Raw genomic sequence first — 17,900 nt, forward strand, 5'->3', positions numbered from 1 at the left:
TATTCTATTTCTTAACCAATACCAAATAGTATAGATAATTATCACTTTATAATACAGTTTAAGATCTGGTGATAAACATTCTTACTTAACTTTTTTTTTTATCATTTCTTTTAATATTCTTAACTTTTGTTTTTGCAAGTGAATTTTATTTTTTTTCTAGCTCAGTAATTTTTTGGTAGTTCAATTGGAATGGCACTGAATGAGTAAATTAGTTTAAATAAAATTGTAATTTTTATCATATTGGTCCACCCACGAACAATTAATATTTCTCCAGTTATTTAAATCTGACCTTATTTATAATTATGTTCATATAGTTTGATAGGTATATTCCCAGATATTTTATTTTGTCTGTAGGTATTTGAAGGAGATAAAGTAAGATCTTTCAAGACAGTTGTGAAAATCGAGTAAGGCTTCATCTATTTCAAAGTTTGAGTAGGCCTGAAGGACTTCAAGTATTAAGTCAAGGGCATACTTAAAGTGTCTCCTCCCTGCTATCTTAAGGACATACTTAAAGTCTCCTCCCTGCTATCTCCTCCCTGTTATCCCCCAAGGGCATACTTAAGTCCCCTTCTTGTTATCCTCCCTATTTCAGCCAAATATGGGTACCTATGTACTTATTGGTCAAGTTCAATTTCTTGAATAGTTCCCCCGTTTGGAATGTAAGATCCTCAGCCAATAAGGATGAGGGTCAGTGGTGGGAGGGGAATTTGCATTAGGGATTAAAAGCTCTACCCTGCTCCCTAGCGGGCTTCCTCCCTTCGATTGTCTGCTAGATGGGTGGGATGCCAGTTCTTGAGAACGTTGCTTTGCTTCTAGAGATCTACCCACACATATTTTAAATGAAATATTTTTTACAAGACTTTGATAGTGATATATAGAAATTATAACTTTTTAATTTGTTCTTTTTTCTAGTTTTTTAATTGCATACACAATTCATTGATCTGATCTTTTTCAGTTTTATTGCTATAAGTACTCAGAGTTCTACTTTTTCCTCTCATTACTGTTTTTGCTACAATCCATAAGTTTTGGCACTTTTTTTCATTATTGTAATTCTCTTTAATAATAATATTTGCTATTTCTATGATTTGTTCTTTAATTTATTCATTCTTAAGATTAGATTATTTAATTTTCAATTAATTTAAATCTATGTTTCCATGATCCTTTACTAAATGTACTTTTAGTATATTATAGATCTGAAAAGCAATATTTATTATTTCTATTTTTCTGCATTTGACCATAAAGCTTTTATGCCTAATGTATTGTCTGTTTTTGTAAATGTCCACACACCACTGAGAAAAAAGTATATTCTTTTCTATTCCCATTCAATTCTCTCCAGATGTCTATAATATCTAGCTTGCCTAAGACTCTATTTATTTCCTCAAAGTCTTTCTTATTTATTTTTTGGTTAAATTATCTACTTCTAAGTGGGAAAGGTTGAAGTCCCTTCTATTATAGTGTCACTATTTCCATTTGTAAACCATTTATCTTTTCTTTTATAAATTTGGATGTTGTAGCACTTGGTACATATATACTTAATATTTATAGTCATTATCTGTGGTATCTTACTTATGTCTTTTAATGAAATCTATTTTAGTTTTAACTTTTTCTAAGATCATGATAGCTACCTCTGCTTTTTTTTTTTTTTTAACATCAGTTAAAGAATAAATTCTACTTCCGTCCTTTATTTTTATTCTATGTGAACTTTTTAAAATGTGTTTGCTGGGGAAAAAACAAACAAACACATAGTATCAGATTCTGGGTTTTGATCCATTCTGCTCTCTGTTTCCATTAAATGTTTTTCCATTTAATGAACTCAAGAGTGAATTCATCCCTTCATATTCAAAGTTATGATTACTAATTGTATATATTCCTCCATCTTATTTTTCCTTCTGTTTATCCTTTTGTCTTTTTACCCCAGTCCTCCCCAGAAACCTGATTTCCTTCTGCCTTCTGTCTCCCTAATTTGTAAACTTTTCTAAGAGACCCTCCCTAATGAAGATCTTTTAAAATACTCAACTGTATGTTATTCCCTCTTTAATTCAGTTCTGATGAGAATAAAACTCTCTGCCTGCCCTTCACCTCTTCCTCTACTCTACTGTAGAGTTCTTCCATTCACGCCTCTTTTGTATGAGATAATTTGTTTCATTTTTCCTCTCCCTAACCAACTTTATTTTTTAGAATTCTCTGACCATAATCAACTCAACTCAAAATCTTCTATATATGTATATACTTTCTAACTACCCTGGAGATGATAACATTTTCAAGTGTTACAAATATCATTGTTCCATATAAGAAGTAAACAGTTTAATCTTATTAAATCTCTTTGATTAGACTTTCATGGTTACCTTCTTATGTTTCACTTTATTCTTGTATCTGTAAATCAAATTTCTGTTCAATTTTGGTCTTTTCCTCAGGAATGCCTGAAAAATCTTTTGATTAATCAAATATCCATTTTTTCCCTCTTGTAGGGGGAGTTTGCTGAATAGATTATTTTTGGTTGCAAACCCAGCTCCTTTGCTTTTCAAAATATTATGTCCCATAAGCCCTTTGGTCTTTTAAGTAAAAATTGCTAAATCTAGTGTTATTCTGGCTGTAGCTCCACAATATTTAAATTGTTTCTTTCTAGATGTTTATAATATTTTCTGTTTGATTTGGGAACTTTGCAATTTAGCTATAATCTTCCTGTAAATTTTCATTTTGGGATGTTTTCAGATGGTGAAAGATGGATTTTTTTTTCAATTTTTATTTTATCCTTTATTTCTAACACTTCAGAACAATTTTCCTTAATAACTTCTTATCACACAGGTTCTTGACTCTTTTTTGGTCATGACTTTCAGATAGTCCAACAGTTCTTATATTATTTCTCTTTTATCTATTTCCTAGGTCAATTGTTTTCCTAATGAGATAACTTCGTGTTCTTTTTTTTTCATTCTTCTGATTTTGTTTTATTATTTCTAGATGTCTTTTGAAGTCATTTTCTTTTTCCTGCCTAATTCTAATTTTTAAATATTTATTTTCTTCAGTAAGTATTTAGATCTCTTTTTCTTTTTTTTCTTTTTGCTTTCTTTTCATAATTTTCTTGATTTTATTGCATTACTCTTATTTTCTTTCTCAATTTTTCTTTTACATTTCTCATTTGATTTTTAAACTCCTTTTTAAGTTCTTCCAAGAACATTTTTGGCCTTGTGACCATGTTATATTTTTTCCTTGAAGCTTTGCAAGAAGCCTGTTTTATCTTCATTGTATTCTTCCGAGCTGGACATCTGATCTTTTCTATCACCATAGTCCTTTCTCTGTTGTTAATTCATTTTTAATGAACTATTAACAAGCAAGAAACAGTTTTTTTTCTTGCTTGTTAACTTATGTTTGGGCTTTCCTGTCCATAACTGTGCCCATTAGAAATATAGTAAAGATGACAAAGTTATCAGTAGAGAGTGTGTTTCTTACTTTCTTCACATTTTCTTGTTTCCATAATCAGTTTCTTTTTTGAAAGGAGGACAACTTGAGAAGGGCATCTCTACCACAGATTGGAAGTTAAATCTGAAACCAAATAAATCATATAATTATATGTATATAATAATAATAGTAATAATAATATAAAAATAAATAAATCCAAGAATAAAATGATAGTACTCATCACTATCTAGTACTAAATTTGGACAACACAATGGAGGCCAGATTCTTGGATTCCCTCTGCCTCTTCACCTCTCCAGTCTATCTATTTTTTCTAGCCTTTCCCTCAAGTCCAATAACCTTTAACGTTACAATTTCAAGAGGAAAGCAAAAAAAAAAAAAAAAAAAAAAAGCTACAGTGGAGACACCTAAAAAGCTCTGCCCACTTGACCATAGGCTATGAAAATGTTCCAGGCTCTATGCTTTGGCCCCAATGATTTGGAGATCTCTAATATATTCTTCTATCAGTCTCCACTGAGTTGGAGGAGTCCTAATGTTGAAGTGAGTAGAAAAAACATGTTTCCCTCTTTGTCTTGCTGTTCTCTCCCCCCAAAAAACAGATGGAACACACACACACACACACACACACACACACACACACACACATCATCCCAACAATCCATCTGCATCCCAGACCCTGGTGATATACTGATTTCTCTCAACTTACTTTTATTCACCCTATCTAAACAACTCGAAGAATCCTGAAGACTTCGTGCTAGTAGCCAGTTTGCATCTGAAATGTCTTTTCTAAAATAAGTTGAAGTGTCTAAAGTCTTTCTGTTTTGGATTCTTTTCTAACCTAACATCATTTCTAGATCTGTTCTCTCCTCTGCCTTTATCCAACTAGGTCCTTTGCCTTCTTGATCCATGAACATTTTTGTGGTCTTTCTAGATACTTCTTTTAACTTTAGGATTTCCCCTCTCCCACCCCACCCCAATACATACACATCCCCTTATCCATATTCAACTCCAATTTCTAGATACTCGTATCTCAACTAGAGGTAGCTGGGTGATATAGTGGATAGAGTCCTGGTCTTAGATCTAGGAACACCTGATTTCACATCACTTCCCTGATACTTAATAGCCATAGTCTTGGATAAACCACTTAACCTTTCTCAAGTTTAGTTTCCTTATCTATGAAATAAGGATAATAATAGCATCTACTTGTCAGGTTTTATGCGTCTTAAATAAGGTAATATATCCAAACCCCTTCACATACTTTAAAGTTCTAAAATAATGTTAGCCATAACTAACATGGAAATGTTTTACATGATTGCACATATATAACCTATTTAAAATTCTTACCTTTTAGGGATGGGGGAAAGGAAGAAGGGAGAGAGAAAATTTGGAATTCAAAAATTTTTAGGTGAATGTTAAAATTGCCTTTACATGTAATTGAAAAAATAAAATACTATTAAAAAGAATTGTAGGGAAAGAAAAATAATAAATGAATGTTAGCTATTATTATGATTATTCCAGGATTCTAAGAAGGAATCCTGGAAGATGCTAAAGTCAATTTTGCTACAGAGGCACCTAAAAGAGAAATTACCTCTCTTTTCTCAAAGAAGCCACAGAAGAGACCCATTATGCTGTTGATCAGTTGAGCTAACACCAGGAGAATCTGGATGACACTGACACCCAAGAGTGTGGAGAAGAAAATTACATGCCAGATGACAGCTCTAGGAGGCTCAATGCAAACTGAATCCCAGAGGAAGTGGTCGTAAAGGTAATTCCTATCACAAAAAAAGACAAGAAAACCAAGAAAGGGGGAATGAACTTAGAAAACTAAACAAATTAAATTAAGAGGTGCAGACAATTTAGAAACAGGAATTTCATAAAACAAAACAGGTACAGAATTCTAGTATAAAGAAATTAGATTTTCACCTTCACTGAACTCAAAATTAGAGGAAAATAAGTGCAAGACTTCAAATAGTGTTATGCCACAGTTCCCTTTTAATGTCCTGACCCAGTTTCTCCAATTGTCCTATTTAGTTACACTGCCTCAGGTTATAACCTTTCCCTCTTAATGTTTGATGAGATAAAGGTCTTACCTCAGTTGCTCTGCCCCAAAACCCCAGTCTATAATCATTCCCTCTTAAATGTTTGAGAGGATAAAGGTCTTTACCCATTTTAGACATCATTAGCATATCAGTAACTTCTCCAGTATCTCCCTCCATTGTATCATCCTAGGTATCTCCCCCCAATAGGTTACCCCCATCCAGGTACCTTCCCCATTATGTCATTGTTCTTGTTATCCTATAAAAATCTTCCTGTCCCGATACTCAGTGCTGAATTCTTTGAGAAGATAGTCTCATTCAGCCCTGGGACCAACCATGGATCCATTTGGTCCAAGTATATCTCTCCATTTAATAAATTATCAAATTGTTCTCTAATCTCTGTCTTGCTCAGTTTCTCCGGCATTACAACAGAAGTCAAAAAAGGAATTTTGTGTCAGAAGAGTTACATGCTCTTATGAAGGAATTAGTCATTCAATAAGCATTTTTTAAAAACCTTCAGTAAGCATTTAAAATAAAATTGAGCATGTGACAAACACAATGCAAAGAATAAAAATATCTTAGATCTAAAGGAGTTTACCCACTCTAGCCATTTTAGAAAACAAGCTATAATTATATCCAATCTTCCACACTCCCCCAGTAGTTACTAAACTGCTCATACCCTTTGACCTACCAATTCCCCTGATTACCCTAAGGATTTCAAAGATAGAAAGAAATGTCCCATATATTTATAGCTGTATGTTTTGTAAACCAAAACAACAGCAAAGAATTGTAAAGAAAGTGTTCATTGGGTAATGGCAAAATGAATTGTGGTATATGAAAGTGATGAGACTGAAGTAGATACCAAATTAAGGCATGGAGGAGAGCAGTTTGCACCAAATGATGAGATTCAGGTTCAGCACTAAATGTGGGGTTAGGTAATGTGAATAATAAACAATGGCCTTTTTCTTTGCCAAAAGATAGATTTATTTACAAGAAAAGGTTTCAGACAAAATGAAGAGGTAAAACAGACACCAGGTGGTAAATATGAAATAGCATTGGGAAAGCATATAGTTAGCAAGGAAAAGACAAGTTCCCCAAAGGAACTCCCAATTAACCAGGAGAAAAGGGATACATCATGAGATAAGAGCATGCTGTTAGCTGGCAGGCTAAAATCATAGAGAATTTAGCCCCTTAAAAGAGTTAGTTAGCTATATAACAGGGAGAAAGACATTATGAGGTATGGTGGGGATTGGATGTCAGAATGCTATGGCAGGCTAACCCAAAAGGGGTTCAGCAAACATGGCCTAAGCCATGGGCAGACTTGCAGGAGAAATTTAACCTTGGGATTTTGATATCTTATTGGCTACAATAAGGTGGAGTTACTCAAAACCTCCACAGGGAATAGGATTGTAAACTGATCCCCAATAGTGCCCTTCCCTGCTTGCCCTAAGGAATAATCTTATCAGTACTTCAGGCTTTCTCTGCCAATCTTAGTTAGTCAGGGCCCTTATCAAAAGGAATATTATTGCACTATAATCAACAAAGAACGTTAGGAATTCAAAGAAATGTTCAAGGATAATGGATACAACAATCACAATGCTATATATAAAAGCGACAATAAAACAATAATTAAATAACTGAACCCAGATTAAATGCAAAGACCAATCTTGATCCTAGAGAACCGGGGATAAAACACATTGTCCAAAAAACAAACATTCAATAAAGGTGTAAATTACTAATATGGAATTTGGCAGATGAAGTGAGGGTCACTGTGTTGATTGGTTTATTTGCCTTTTTTTTTTTAACTTAAATGTTTTTTTCTTTGTTACAAGAAAAGATTCTACTGGGATTCAAGAATAGCCCAGAAATTGTTATTGCTGTTGTTCAGTTGTTCAGTCATGTCTGACTGTTTCTGGACCACATTGTTCATAGGATTTTCTTGGCAGAGATCCTAGAGGGATTTGCCATTTCTTCTCCAGCCCATTTTACAGATGATAACTGAGGTAGATAGGGTGAAGTGACTTATCCAGGGTCACAAAGCTGGGAAGCATCTGAGGCTACATTTGAATTCAGGTTATTGTTACTTCAAGCCTAGGTCTCTACCCTCTGAGTCATCTTGCTACCTTTGTCAAGAGATTAGTGGGGTGTGAGTGACAGTGGGCAGCTAGGTGGCCACAGTGCACAGAGCACCAGGCCTGGAGTCGGGAATCTTCCAGAATTCAAATCTGACCACAGACACTTACTAACTGAGTGATCCTGGGCAAATCACTTCACCCTGGCTGCCTCAGTTTCTTCATCTGTAAAATGATCTGGAGAAAGACATAACAAACTGCTGCAGCGTCTCTGCCAAGAAAACCCCAAATGAAGTCACGAAGGATGGGACACAACTGATTTGACTGCATAGCCACAATAAAAGGCAAAAGAACAAGTTAAGAAAAATAATGAGAAATTAGGATGAGTGCTCTCATTCCTGGGAAAGGACCCGGCTTGTAAAGCTATCATTTAATTTCTAAAGTCCCTTCCTTCTCCCAGTCTATGGTCCTATGAAAATCCTCCCATTTACCTGTCATTCAAGCCTTTAAATGGATAGCCGTACTTCAAGGCCTGTGTCTCATTGGATGAGGGAACATCAAACGTGCAGAAGGGGCCATCCTTCAGGGCCACACCAGATGTGACAAAGCATGCAAAGGCTCCTAAAAAAGCCAGGAAACCTGCCAGCACGGAAACGAGCAACTATAGAGGAAGGGGGAAAAGTGAAAATAAGTCTGAGATGGAGTAACCCCCTAACCTACAGTGTGATCTAGGCAAGACACTGACAAATCTGTTATTCATTTGTTTTTCTGTCATGTCCAACTCGTTGTAACCCCATCTTCCTGATGGATGATAGGATGTTGTGGATGTTAGCATGAAGCTAGGCACATCATGGAAGGTGAAAAGAATTACCAGGATTATAGGACACATGCTTTTCTCTGTATGGAATCCATCTCATCTAGAGCTTCAGGCTCAAAAATCAGCAGGTGCTATAGAACCTTACAACATCTTTACATCAAAAGCTTCTATAGATGGCTTTAATTCAGCTTTGGATCTTACTAGATAGACTTTTAACTGTTTACTTACAATTCCCCCAAATTATGGCCAAATTTTCCTGTCTAAATCCTAACTTTCTCATTCTTGAATCTTCTTTTTGTGTGATGTTTAGATTAGTTCTTTTGTGTTTGTTTGTTGAGGCAACTGGGATGAACTGACTTGCCCAGAGTCACACAGCCAGGAAGTGTTAAGTGTCTGAGACTGGATTTGAACTCAGTTCATGACTTCAGGGTTGGTGCTCTATACACTTCACCACCTAGCTGCCCCCATTCTTGAATCCTCAATCAAAACAAACACAGCATAGAAAAAGAAAAATTTTGGCCCAGCTGTAAATATCTCTTTTCTAATCAGCAATTGTGTTGGATAACTTGTTTGTCATTTGCATTCCTAACAAATAAATCAGCTTTATTATTCAATGTGGTTCTTGGTAAAATAGGTGGTTCTGTGGATGGAGTATTGGACCTGCAATCAGGATCTGACCTGAGCACTTACTAGCTATGTGATCCTGGGTCAGTCAGTTATTCTTGTTTGCCTTAGGAATTTCTTCATCTGTAAAATGGAGATAATAATAACACCTATCTTTAAGGGCTGTTGTGAGGACCACAGGAGTAAAAATGGTAAAGTGTCTGGCACATATTAAATGCTTATATAAATATTAGTTATTATTAACATCATTATTATCTTTGCTAGCCTCTAGTTCATTTCCAAATTTTCTAATTTCTTAAAGGAACCATATTATTTCTTTGAAAATATGAAGTTTAAAATGTATTCAAGATGTTGGAGGGGATGCGGGAAAACGGGGACACTGATGCATTGTTGGTGGAGTTGTGAACGAATCCAGCCATTCTGGAGAGCGATCTGGAATTATGCCCAAAAAGTTATCAAACTGTGCATACCCTTTGAGCCAGCAGTGTTTCTATTGGGCTTATACCCCAAAGAGATACTAAAAAAGGGAAGGGGACCTGTATGTGCTAAAATGTTTGTAGCAGCCCTGTTTGTAGTGGCTAGAAACTGGAAAATGAATGGATGCCCATCAATTGGAGAATGGCTGGGTAAATTGTGGTATATGAATGTTATGGAATATTATTGCTCTGTAAGGAATGACCAGCAGGATGAATACAGAGAGGCTTGGAGAGACCTACATGGACTGATGCTAAGTGAGATGAGCAGAACCAGGAGATCATTATACACTTTGACAACGATATTGTATGAGGATGTATTCTGATGGAAGTGGATTTCTCTGACAAAGAGACTTAACTGAGTTTCATTGGAGAAATGATGGACAGAAACAGTTACACCCAAAGAAGGAATACTGGGAAATGAATGTGAACTATTTGCATTTTTGATTTTCTTCCCGAGTTATTTTTACCTTCTGAATCCAATTCTCCCTGTGCAGCGGGAGAACTGTTCGGTTCTGCAAATATGTATAGTATCTAGGATATACTGCAACATATTTAACATATATAGGACTGCTTGCCATCTTGGGGGGGGGGAGGAGGGAGGGAGGGGAAAAAACGAAACATAAGTGATTGCAAGGGATAATGTCGTGTAAAAATTATCCTGGCATGGATTCTGTCAATACAAAGTTATTATTAAATAAAATAAAATTTTTTAAAAAAAAAATAAATAAAATAAAATGTATTCAAGAAAAGAGTACATCATTAAAAAAAGAGAGAGAGAGACATACAGTAGTTTCTCCATATAGTAGATTCTCCAAATCACCCTGAATCCCAAAATACATAGAAGTTATGCATGTGTTTTAGAAGATTTCAATTTTAAGTTAAAATATTGGAATCAAATGATAAAAGGCACTTAACTGTTCATTCCCTTTGATTCAAAGATCTTAATACAGGTCATATACGCCAACAATATCAAAGGCAAAAAAGGTTCCATATATAATAAAATATCTACAATTTTTTTTTTGTGACAACAAAGAGTTGGATATAAAGTGTGTGTGTGTGTGTGTGTGTGTGTGTGTGTGTGTATAAAGAGGTAAAATAGGCACCAGGAGTAGTAAAGAGAAATAGAAATATATTTATGAGAATAATTGATTGTAAAAGAATATTACATAAAAATAAGATAATAGAGATGCGGTTCCTGACAGAAAGAAATTATGTCATAGGCATCCAGGTTACAAAGATTTGCTAATTATTTTACACAAAAGTGCTTTCAAGGGCTCAAACAGTTACAACACAAAAGACAGTAGTACTGAATGAGCAGTTTGGTTTTGGAAAATGTCATCTTTTAAAGTTTCGGAGAGCAGAGAAATGAGGGCAGAATCTACTGACAGATCCAAGAATTGTCTAAAGATATGCTAATTAATGGCTAAGATCACAGGAAAAGATAATAATAAATGTTGGAAAGGATGAAGAAAAATAGGACACTAATATATTGTTGGTGGAGTTCTGAAATGATCCAACTATTCTGGAGAGCAATTTGGAACTGCAGATGGATCAAAACATAGTATTTTCACCTTTTTGTTTTTGTAGTTGTTTATTTGTTTGGATTTTTTTCCCTTTCTCATGTTTTTTTTTTCCTCTTGATCTGTTGTTTTTTTATGTAGCATGATGAATACGGAAATATATTTAGAAGAATTGCACATGTTTAACCTATATCAGATGCTTGCTGTCTTGGGGAGAATTTTTAAACACAAGGTTTTGCAAAGATGAATGATAAAAACTATCTTTGCATGCATTTGGAAAATATAAAAACTATTTTAAAAGACATGCTAATCAAAATGTCAAAGGTTGTTTTGACTGTCTTTTCATTGAGGCAATAAAAGATGAGTGAGAAGAGCTTTCACTAAACAGGATAATCTTATAGAATTGACCTGATTATGATTCTTGCTTTAACAATTCCTGAGAATAGTCTACTTGAGAGTTCACATTATGTGTATATATCATTTGGAGAATGATTGAATAAATCACATATAAATAAAATGGCATGTTACTCAGAAATAAGAAATATAAGGAATTCAGAGAAATATGATTATATTTGTATGAACGGATTTAGAAAACAAGTATAATTAATAGAACAAATTGTACAATAATTATAACAATAAAAATGAAAATAATACTAAAATGAAGCTTATTGATGAATGATTATAAGGACTAACCCTAACTTAAGAGATGAGAAAGTACTTTTCTACTCTTAGTAGAAAATTGGAAGACCATGAGCATAAAATATTGAATATACTGTTGTACACCATCATTGTGTCAGTTGCTATTGCTTAACCATTTTTTCTTTTCCTTTTTTCCTTCATTAAAGGAAGGGAAGGGTTGTATTCAGAGATGATTGTTATATAAAAACAAAAGGATCATCAAAACATCTTTTTAAAAATAACATTTTCCAATGATAACTGTGAAAAAATAAGTTTTAATTTTAGAAGTTATGATTCTTTTTGCTTTCTCTTATTTTTATAATACCTTCATTTCTTAATATAGTCCTCCTCTACCTGTAAGCCATCCTTGGGAAAAAAAAAATGAAAAAGAGAAAAGAGGGAAAAAAAGTTTAATATAACTAACCAACACATCAACCCAATCTGATAGAGAATTACTCTATGCCCATAGTGTCCCACTTCTCCAAAGGAGGGATTTCATCTCCTGGGCTAAAGTTGGTCTTTATCACTACAAAATTCAGTTTCCTTTTTCTATTCTTCCCACTTGTATTATTGAAATCACCACATTTATTGTTTCCCTGGTTCTGCTTACTTTACTTTGCATTAATCAATTAATATTTATTCAATATCTACTATATACCAGGTTCTGTGCCGAGTACTGGAGATACAAAAAGACACAAAAGAGTCTCTACTCTCAAGGAGCTTGCAAGGAGATAATATGCATGTAAAATATATGCACAGCAAGCTATAAGCAGGATAAATCAAAAATAATTACAAAAGAAGGGTGCTAGAATGAAGAGGGATTGGAAAAGACTTCCTTATATCAAATTAAAAAGCCTTTGTACAAACAGAACGAATGCAAACAAGATTAGTAGGGAAGCAACAAACTGGGAAAACATCTTTACAATTAAAGGTTCTGATAAAGGCCTCATTTCCAAAATATATAGAGAACTGACTCAAATTTATAAAAAATCAAGCCATTCTCCAATTGATAAATGGTCAAAGGATATGAACAGACAATTTTCAGATTAAGAAATTGAAACTATTACCACTCACATGAAAGAGTGTTCCAAATCACTATTGATCAGAGAAATGCAAATTAAGACAACTCTGAGATATCACTACACACCTGTCAGATTGGCTAAGATGACAGGAAAAAATAATGATGAATGTTGGAGGGGATGTGGGAAAACGGGGACACTGATGCATTGTTGGTGGAGTTGTGAACGAATCCAGCCATTCTGGAGAGCAATCTGGAATTATGCCCAAAAAGTTATCAAACTGTGCATACCCTTTGATCCAGCAGTGTTTGGGCTTATACCCCAAAGAGATACTAAAAAAGGGAAGGGGACCTGTATGTGCCAAAATGTTTGTAGCAGCCCTGTTTGTAGTGGCTAGAAACTGGAAAATGAATGGATGCCCATCAATTGGAGAATGGCTGGGTAAATTGTGGTATATGAATGTTATGGAATATTATTGCTCTGTAAGGAATGACCAGCAGGATGAATACAGAGAGGCTTGGAGAGACCTACATGGACTGATGCTAAGTGAGATGAGCAGAACCAGGAGATCATTATACACTTCGACAACAATATTGTATGAGGATGTATTCTGATGGAAGGGGATTTCTCTGACAAAGAGACTTAACTGAGTTTCATTGGATAAATGATGCACAGAAACAGCTACACCCAAAGAAGGAATACTGGGAAATGAATGTGAACTATTTGATTTTTGATTTTCTTCCTGAGTTATTTTTACCTTCTGAATCCAATCCTCCCTGTGCAGCGGGAGAACTGTTCGGTTCTGCAAATATGTATTGTATCTAGGATATACTGCAACATATTTAACATATATAGGATTGCTTGCCATCTTGGGGGGGGGAGGGAGGGAGAGGAAAAAACGAAACATAAGTGATTGCAAGGGATAATGCTGTGTAAAAATTATCCTGGCATGGATTCTGTCAATACAAAGTTATTATTAAATAAAATTAAATTAAAAAAAAAAAAAAAAAAAGGAAAAGACTTCCTGTAGAAGGTGGGATTTTTATTAGGACTCAAAGGAAATCAGAGAAGTCAGAGAGATTGAAGGATGGAAAGCAATTCTAGGAAAACAATATAGTCAGAGAAAATGCCTAGAGCCATTACACCAGTTCATATAAGATTTTCCATGTTTCTCTGAATTCTTCTTATTCATGTTTTCTTATGGCACATTACCATTTCATTACAATCATATACCAGAATCTGTTTAGATACCTACCACTCAATTTGCATCCATTTTGCTTCCAGTTCTTTGATATTGTTCAAAGTATTTCTGTGACTATTTTCTATCTTTGACCTTAACAAAGTATTTATCTACCTTGGATATATACTCCTAGATGTGGTCACTTTATTCATTTTAGCTCAATTACATATTGTTTTACAGAATAGTAGGACCAATTTACAACTCCTTCAAGAATGTATTAATCTTTCTGTCTTTCAGAAGTTTTTCAAATAGTGACTTCCCATCTTTTGTCATTTTTTTCAATTTGCTAGGATTGAAGTAAAACCTTCAAATTGCATTGATTTGCATTTTTCTTATAATTAGTGTTGTAAGAATCTTTCATAGAGTTGTTGATAATTTATAATTACTTTGAAAATTTTAGAAAAATATCTTTGACCATTTATCTATTGAAGAATGGTTCCTGATTTTACATATTTGTGTCAATTTCCTAACTTTGATATTAATTCTGTGATAGAGATATTCGATTTAAAAAAAAAAAAAAAACCTCAAACCTATAAACTTATAGGAACAGAAAATATCACATAATATAATAAAATTGTGTGGGTCTTCCATTAAAAGAGAACTCTTGAGAATTCCTAAACCCAGAAGTTCTAAGATCCTTGTGGAAAGTAATGTTTCCCAACTTCGTCTGCCAGAGAAGAGGCAAGACTAGAAAGTAAAAAGTTTAGTTAGCATCAGCTGAAAGGCAGTTTCCAGGTAAATAGCAATGCTTAGAACAAAAGGAGACACACACATATATGGTTTTATACAATCTGATGACATTACAGGTTACTGGGTCCCTTTCCTTTATTTGGGATGTTGGGTAAGAGGGACAGGAAAGCAGATGATCTAGGTTAGAATGTGTTAATTTTGGGACCTCAGGAATTGCCAAAGATAAGGTTTATTCCAATGGGATGTTTTCTTCTTACCTAATCTTATCAGATAAAATAAGACTAAGAACCTCTAAAATAGTGGAGGTTGCCTTCAAGATAGAAATCAGTAAAAATCTTCTTGCTCTTCCTAGACTAAGGATCTCTATTTTCATAACCTTGTAGCTCTGTTTCTTTGACCTCTAAAGATACTTTTTCTGGGAAGATGATTGTTTTCTCCAAATTCATAAAACAGAGGTTTGATCCTGTTACATTTCCTCTATAACAAACAACCTTTGCAAACCTAAACCAATATGGAAACCAAATTAATAATTTACATGTTGCAAAAGCTTGCGAGAAATAATAATACTTTGTCAATTGATTTCTCTGGATACTTGTTATATAATTTGTTGTTGTTGTTGTTGAGGCAATGTGTTAAGTTACTTTCCTAGGGCCACATAGCTAGTAAGTGTCTGAGGTCAGATTTGAATACAGGTCCTCTTGATTCCAGGACTAGGGCTCCATCAACTGTATCACCTAGCTGCCCTCTGTTAATGTAACTCTGGACCTCAGCTTACATATCTGTAATTGAGAAACTTGACCTGGATCCTAAGTTCCCTTCTACCTCATACATTTAATGAAATAATCTTAAGGTTTTTATCTTCATTATAGATGGAGATAAAAATCTATCACATAGACATGTATTTAATATAATTTTATATATGTATATAACATATATATATATATACACACACACACACAACAGCTGTATATAAACCTGTATATATACCTTTCTAATTCAAGAAATATACCAAACTAAGCAATGAATTAAAATAAAAAGATATAAGAATCACAACATTCTTACTTACACAATTACTTACACTTTTGCAGTGTCCACTGTTACTGAAGCAGGCCCGCCGCCAACCTGTCAGTGTGATGAGAACAGATGCAAACAGGACCTATGGGAAAAAAAAAAGTAAAGTGTGATTAAGTAGGAGAACCAGGTGGTACTGAGGATCCCATTTTCATGCTCAGTAGGCCAGCCATATACCCTGAATATATAGGATTATCTTGTATTTCAGTATTTTATTCAGTGTCTTTTTTTTTTTGGGGGGGGGGGAGGGAAGGCAGAAGGGGGCCAGGGAGAGGAAGAGGTGAGGTGATTGGGATTAAATGACTTGCCCAGAATTGCACAGCTAGTAAATGTCTAAGGCTGGATTTGAATTTAGGTCTCTGTGACTGCAAACCTGCTGCTCTATCCACTGTGCCAAATGGCTGCCCAATCTTTTTTTAAGTTTATTTTTAATACACATCATTTTATAAATCATGTTGGGAGAGAAAAATCAGATCAAAAGGGAAAAATCATGGGAGAGGTTAAAAAAAAAAAAAAACAGAAAAAAGAAGTGAACATAGCATATGTTGATTTACATTTAGTCTCCTAAGTTCTTTTTCTGAATGCAGATGGCATTTTCTATCCAAAGTCTATTGGGATTACTTTGGATTGCTGAATCACTGAGAAGAACCAAGTCTTTCATAGTAGATCATTTCACATTCTTGCTGTTACTATATATAATGTATTCCTGGTTCTGCTTGCTTCACTCAGCATCAGTTCATGTAAATCTTTCCAGGCCTTTCTATTATCAGCTTGTTCATTTTTTATAGGTTAGTAATTTTCCATTATCTTCATGTGCAATAGCTTGTTCAGCCATTCCCCAGTTGATGGGCATCCACTCATTTTCCAATTCTTTGCTATCACAAAAAGCATTTGCTCCATCTTATTCAGTTTCAAACCACCAGAACACAATGCATTTAAAGCCTGCCTGACTATACTGATAAGAGTGAGTTCACAGTCCTCACCTTAGTCAGAATTTTCCCTATAATTTCCAAACTGCAGTTTGACCCCCGGGTCCCAAAGATTCTTCTCTCCCCAGGTTTCCCACTCGAAGCATTCTCAGGTTGTTGGCTCCTTAGAAAAAGATTTCTCCCTGATCTAGTTGCAAACCCACCATGAGGAAGAGCAGAGAAGGTGACCAGTGTGGAGAAAAAGATGTTCTTACCATCAGGCCAGCTCCCCAGAGGCCCGTGCCCCTCAGAGCATGCTTGCCTATTAGGCCATTTTTCAGATAGGTCACTTCCCAGCCAGGAAAGAGCAGAGCAAGGTTGGCGCCAGCTGCCACTTGGGCTGAAATGCCCAGGCTGACCCCCAAAATGCAGGAACACGATCGAGAGCATGCCATCATGAGCTGGGCAAGGGACTGTTGCCTAAAAAGTAGAAGAAGAGGAGGCATCATTACAGTTCATTTTCAATCAACCTCCTATCCTCTTGTCCCTGACCAATGGTTTTTCCTCAATCACTGAAGATAATCACAGAAAGCACAGACAAATATCAAAGACAATGACGTTTACAAAGATGTTCCATCATCTTGTCATTCCCCAATGTAACCCTAGGGAGGCTAAGCTAAAGCTCCTAAGTGAGCCTGAGAAACAACTCTCCCTGGAATTCTTCTCCAAGCTCTGGTAACTGAGGAATAGGGAATATTAAGATAACTTCTTGAAATTGAGAGTTTGGGAGATCCTGAGATTCTCAATTAGAGCTAACTGGCAGCAGGATCTTGTACAGCTGAGAAGATGACCACAAAGAGAAGGATGAGTCCAAACACTGGCCCCACAAGCTAAAAGACACAGATTTTGAGTCATCATTTTAAAAATGCAGAACTGAAGAAAAATGAAAAGTGCCTATTTAACAATCCCATGGAATGCCTACTAAGTATTTCCACAAGATCTCTTCGATAAAGAGAGTTAATTCAGATCAAAGATGGACAGAAGCAGCTACACCCAAAGAAAGAACATTGGGAAATGAATATAAACTGTTTTTCTTTCCGGGTTATTTCTACCTTCTGAATTCCACAAGAAAACTGTTCAGTTCTGCACACATATATTGTATCTAGGATATACTGTAACCTATTCAACATGTAAAGGACTACTTGCCATCTAGGAGAGGGGGTGGAGGGAGGGAGGGGAAAAATCGGAACAGAAATGAATGCAAGGGATAATGCTGTAAAAAAAAATTACCCTGGCATGGGTTCTATCAATAAAAAGTTATTTTAAAAAATAAGT

General features: G+C 35.0%; 1 protein-coding gene across 1 annotated transcript; it reads right to left on the reverse strand.

Annotated features, from left to right (window-relative positions):
• Positions 1–1,229: 1,229 nt before the first annotated feature.
• On the reverse strand, positions 1,230–17,039 carry TM4SF19 (transmembrane 4 L six family member 19). Its single transcript, XM_051991208.1, has 5 exons — positions 16,841–17,039; positions 15,665–15,742; positions 8,014–8,183; positions 5,003–5,186; positions 1,230–3,540 (listed from the first exon to the last, which is right to left on the reverse strand). Exons 1-5 carry the CDS (start codon positions 17,021–17,023, stop codon positions 3,535–3,537), a joined length of 621 nt encoding a protein of 206 aa, XP_051847168.1. The 5' UTR covers positions 17,024–17,039; the 3' UTR covers positions 1,230–3,534.
• Positions 17,040–17,900: the final 861 nt, after the last annotated feature.

Source organism: Antechinus flavipes, chromosome 3 (genome assembly GCF_016432865.1).
Source record: "Antechinus flavipes isolate AdamAnt ecotype Samford, QLD, Australia chromosome 3, AdamAnt_v2, whole genome shotgun sequence".
Lineage (NCBI taxonomy): Eukaryota > Metazoa > Chordata > Mammalia > Dasyuromorphia > Dasyuridae > Antechinus > Antechinus flavipes.

Excerpts from the sequence above, each read along its gene's own strand:
- TM4SF19 (XM_051991208.1), bottom strand. The coding sequence starts at position 17,023 with ATGATGGCATGCTCTCGATCGTGTTCCTGCATTTTGGGGGTCAGCCTG. Across the intron at positions 15,743-16,840 it reads TCTGGGGAGCTGGCCTGATG|GTCCTGTTTGCATCTGTTCT; the intron begins GTAAGAACATCT and ends TTTTTCCCATAG. Across the intron at positions 5,187-8,013 it reads TTTAAAGGCTTGAATGACAG|GAATTACCTTTACGACCACT; the intron begins GTAAATGGGAGG and ends TTTTTGTGATAG.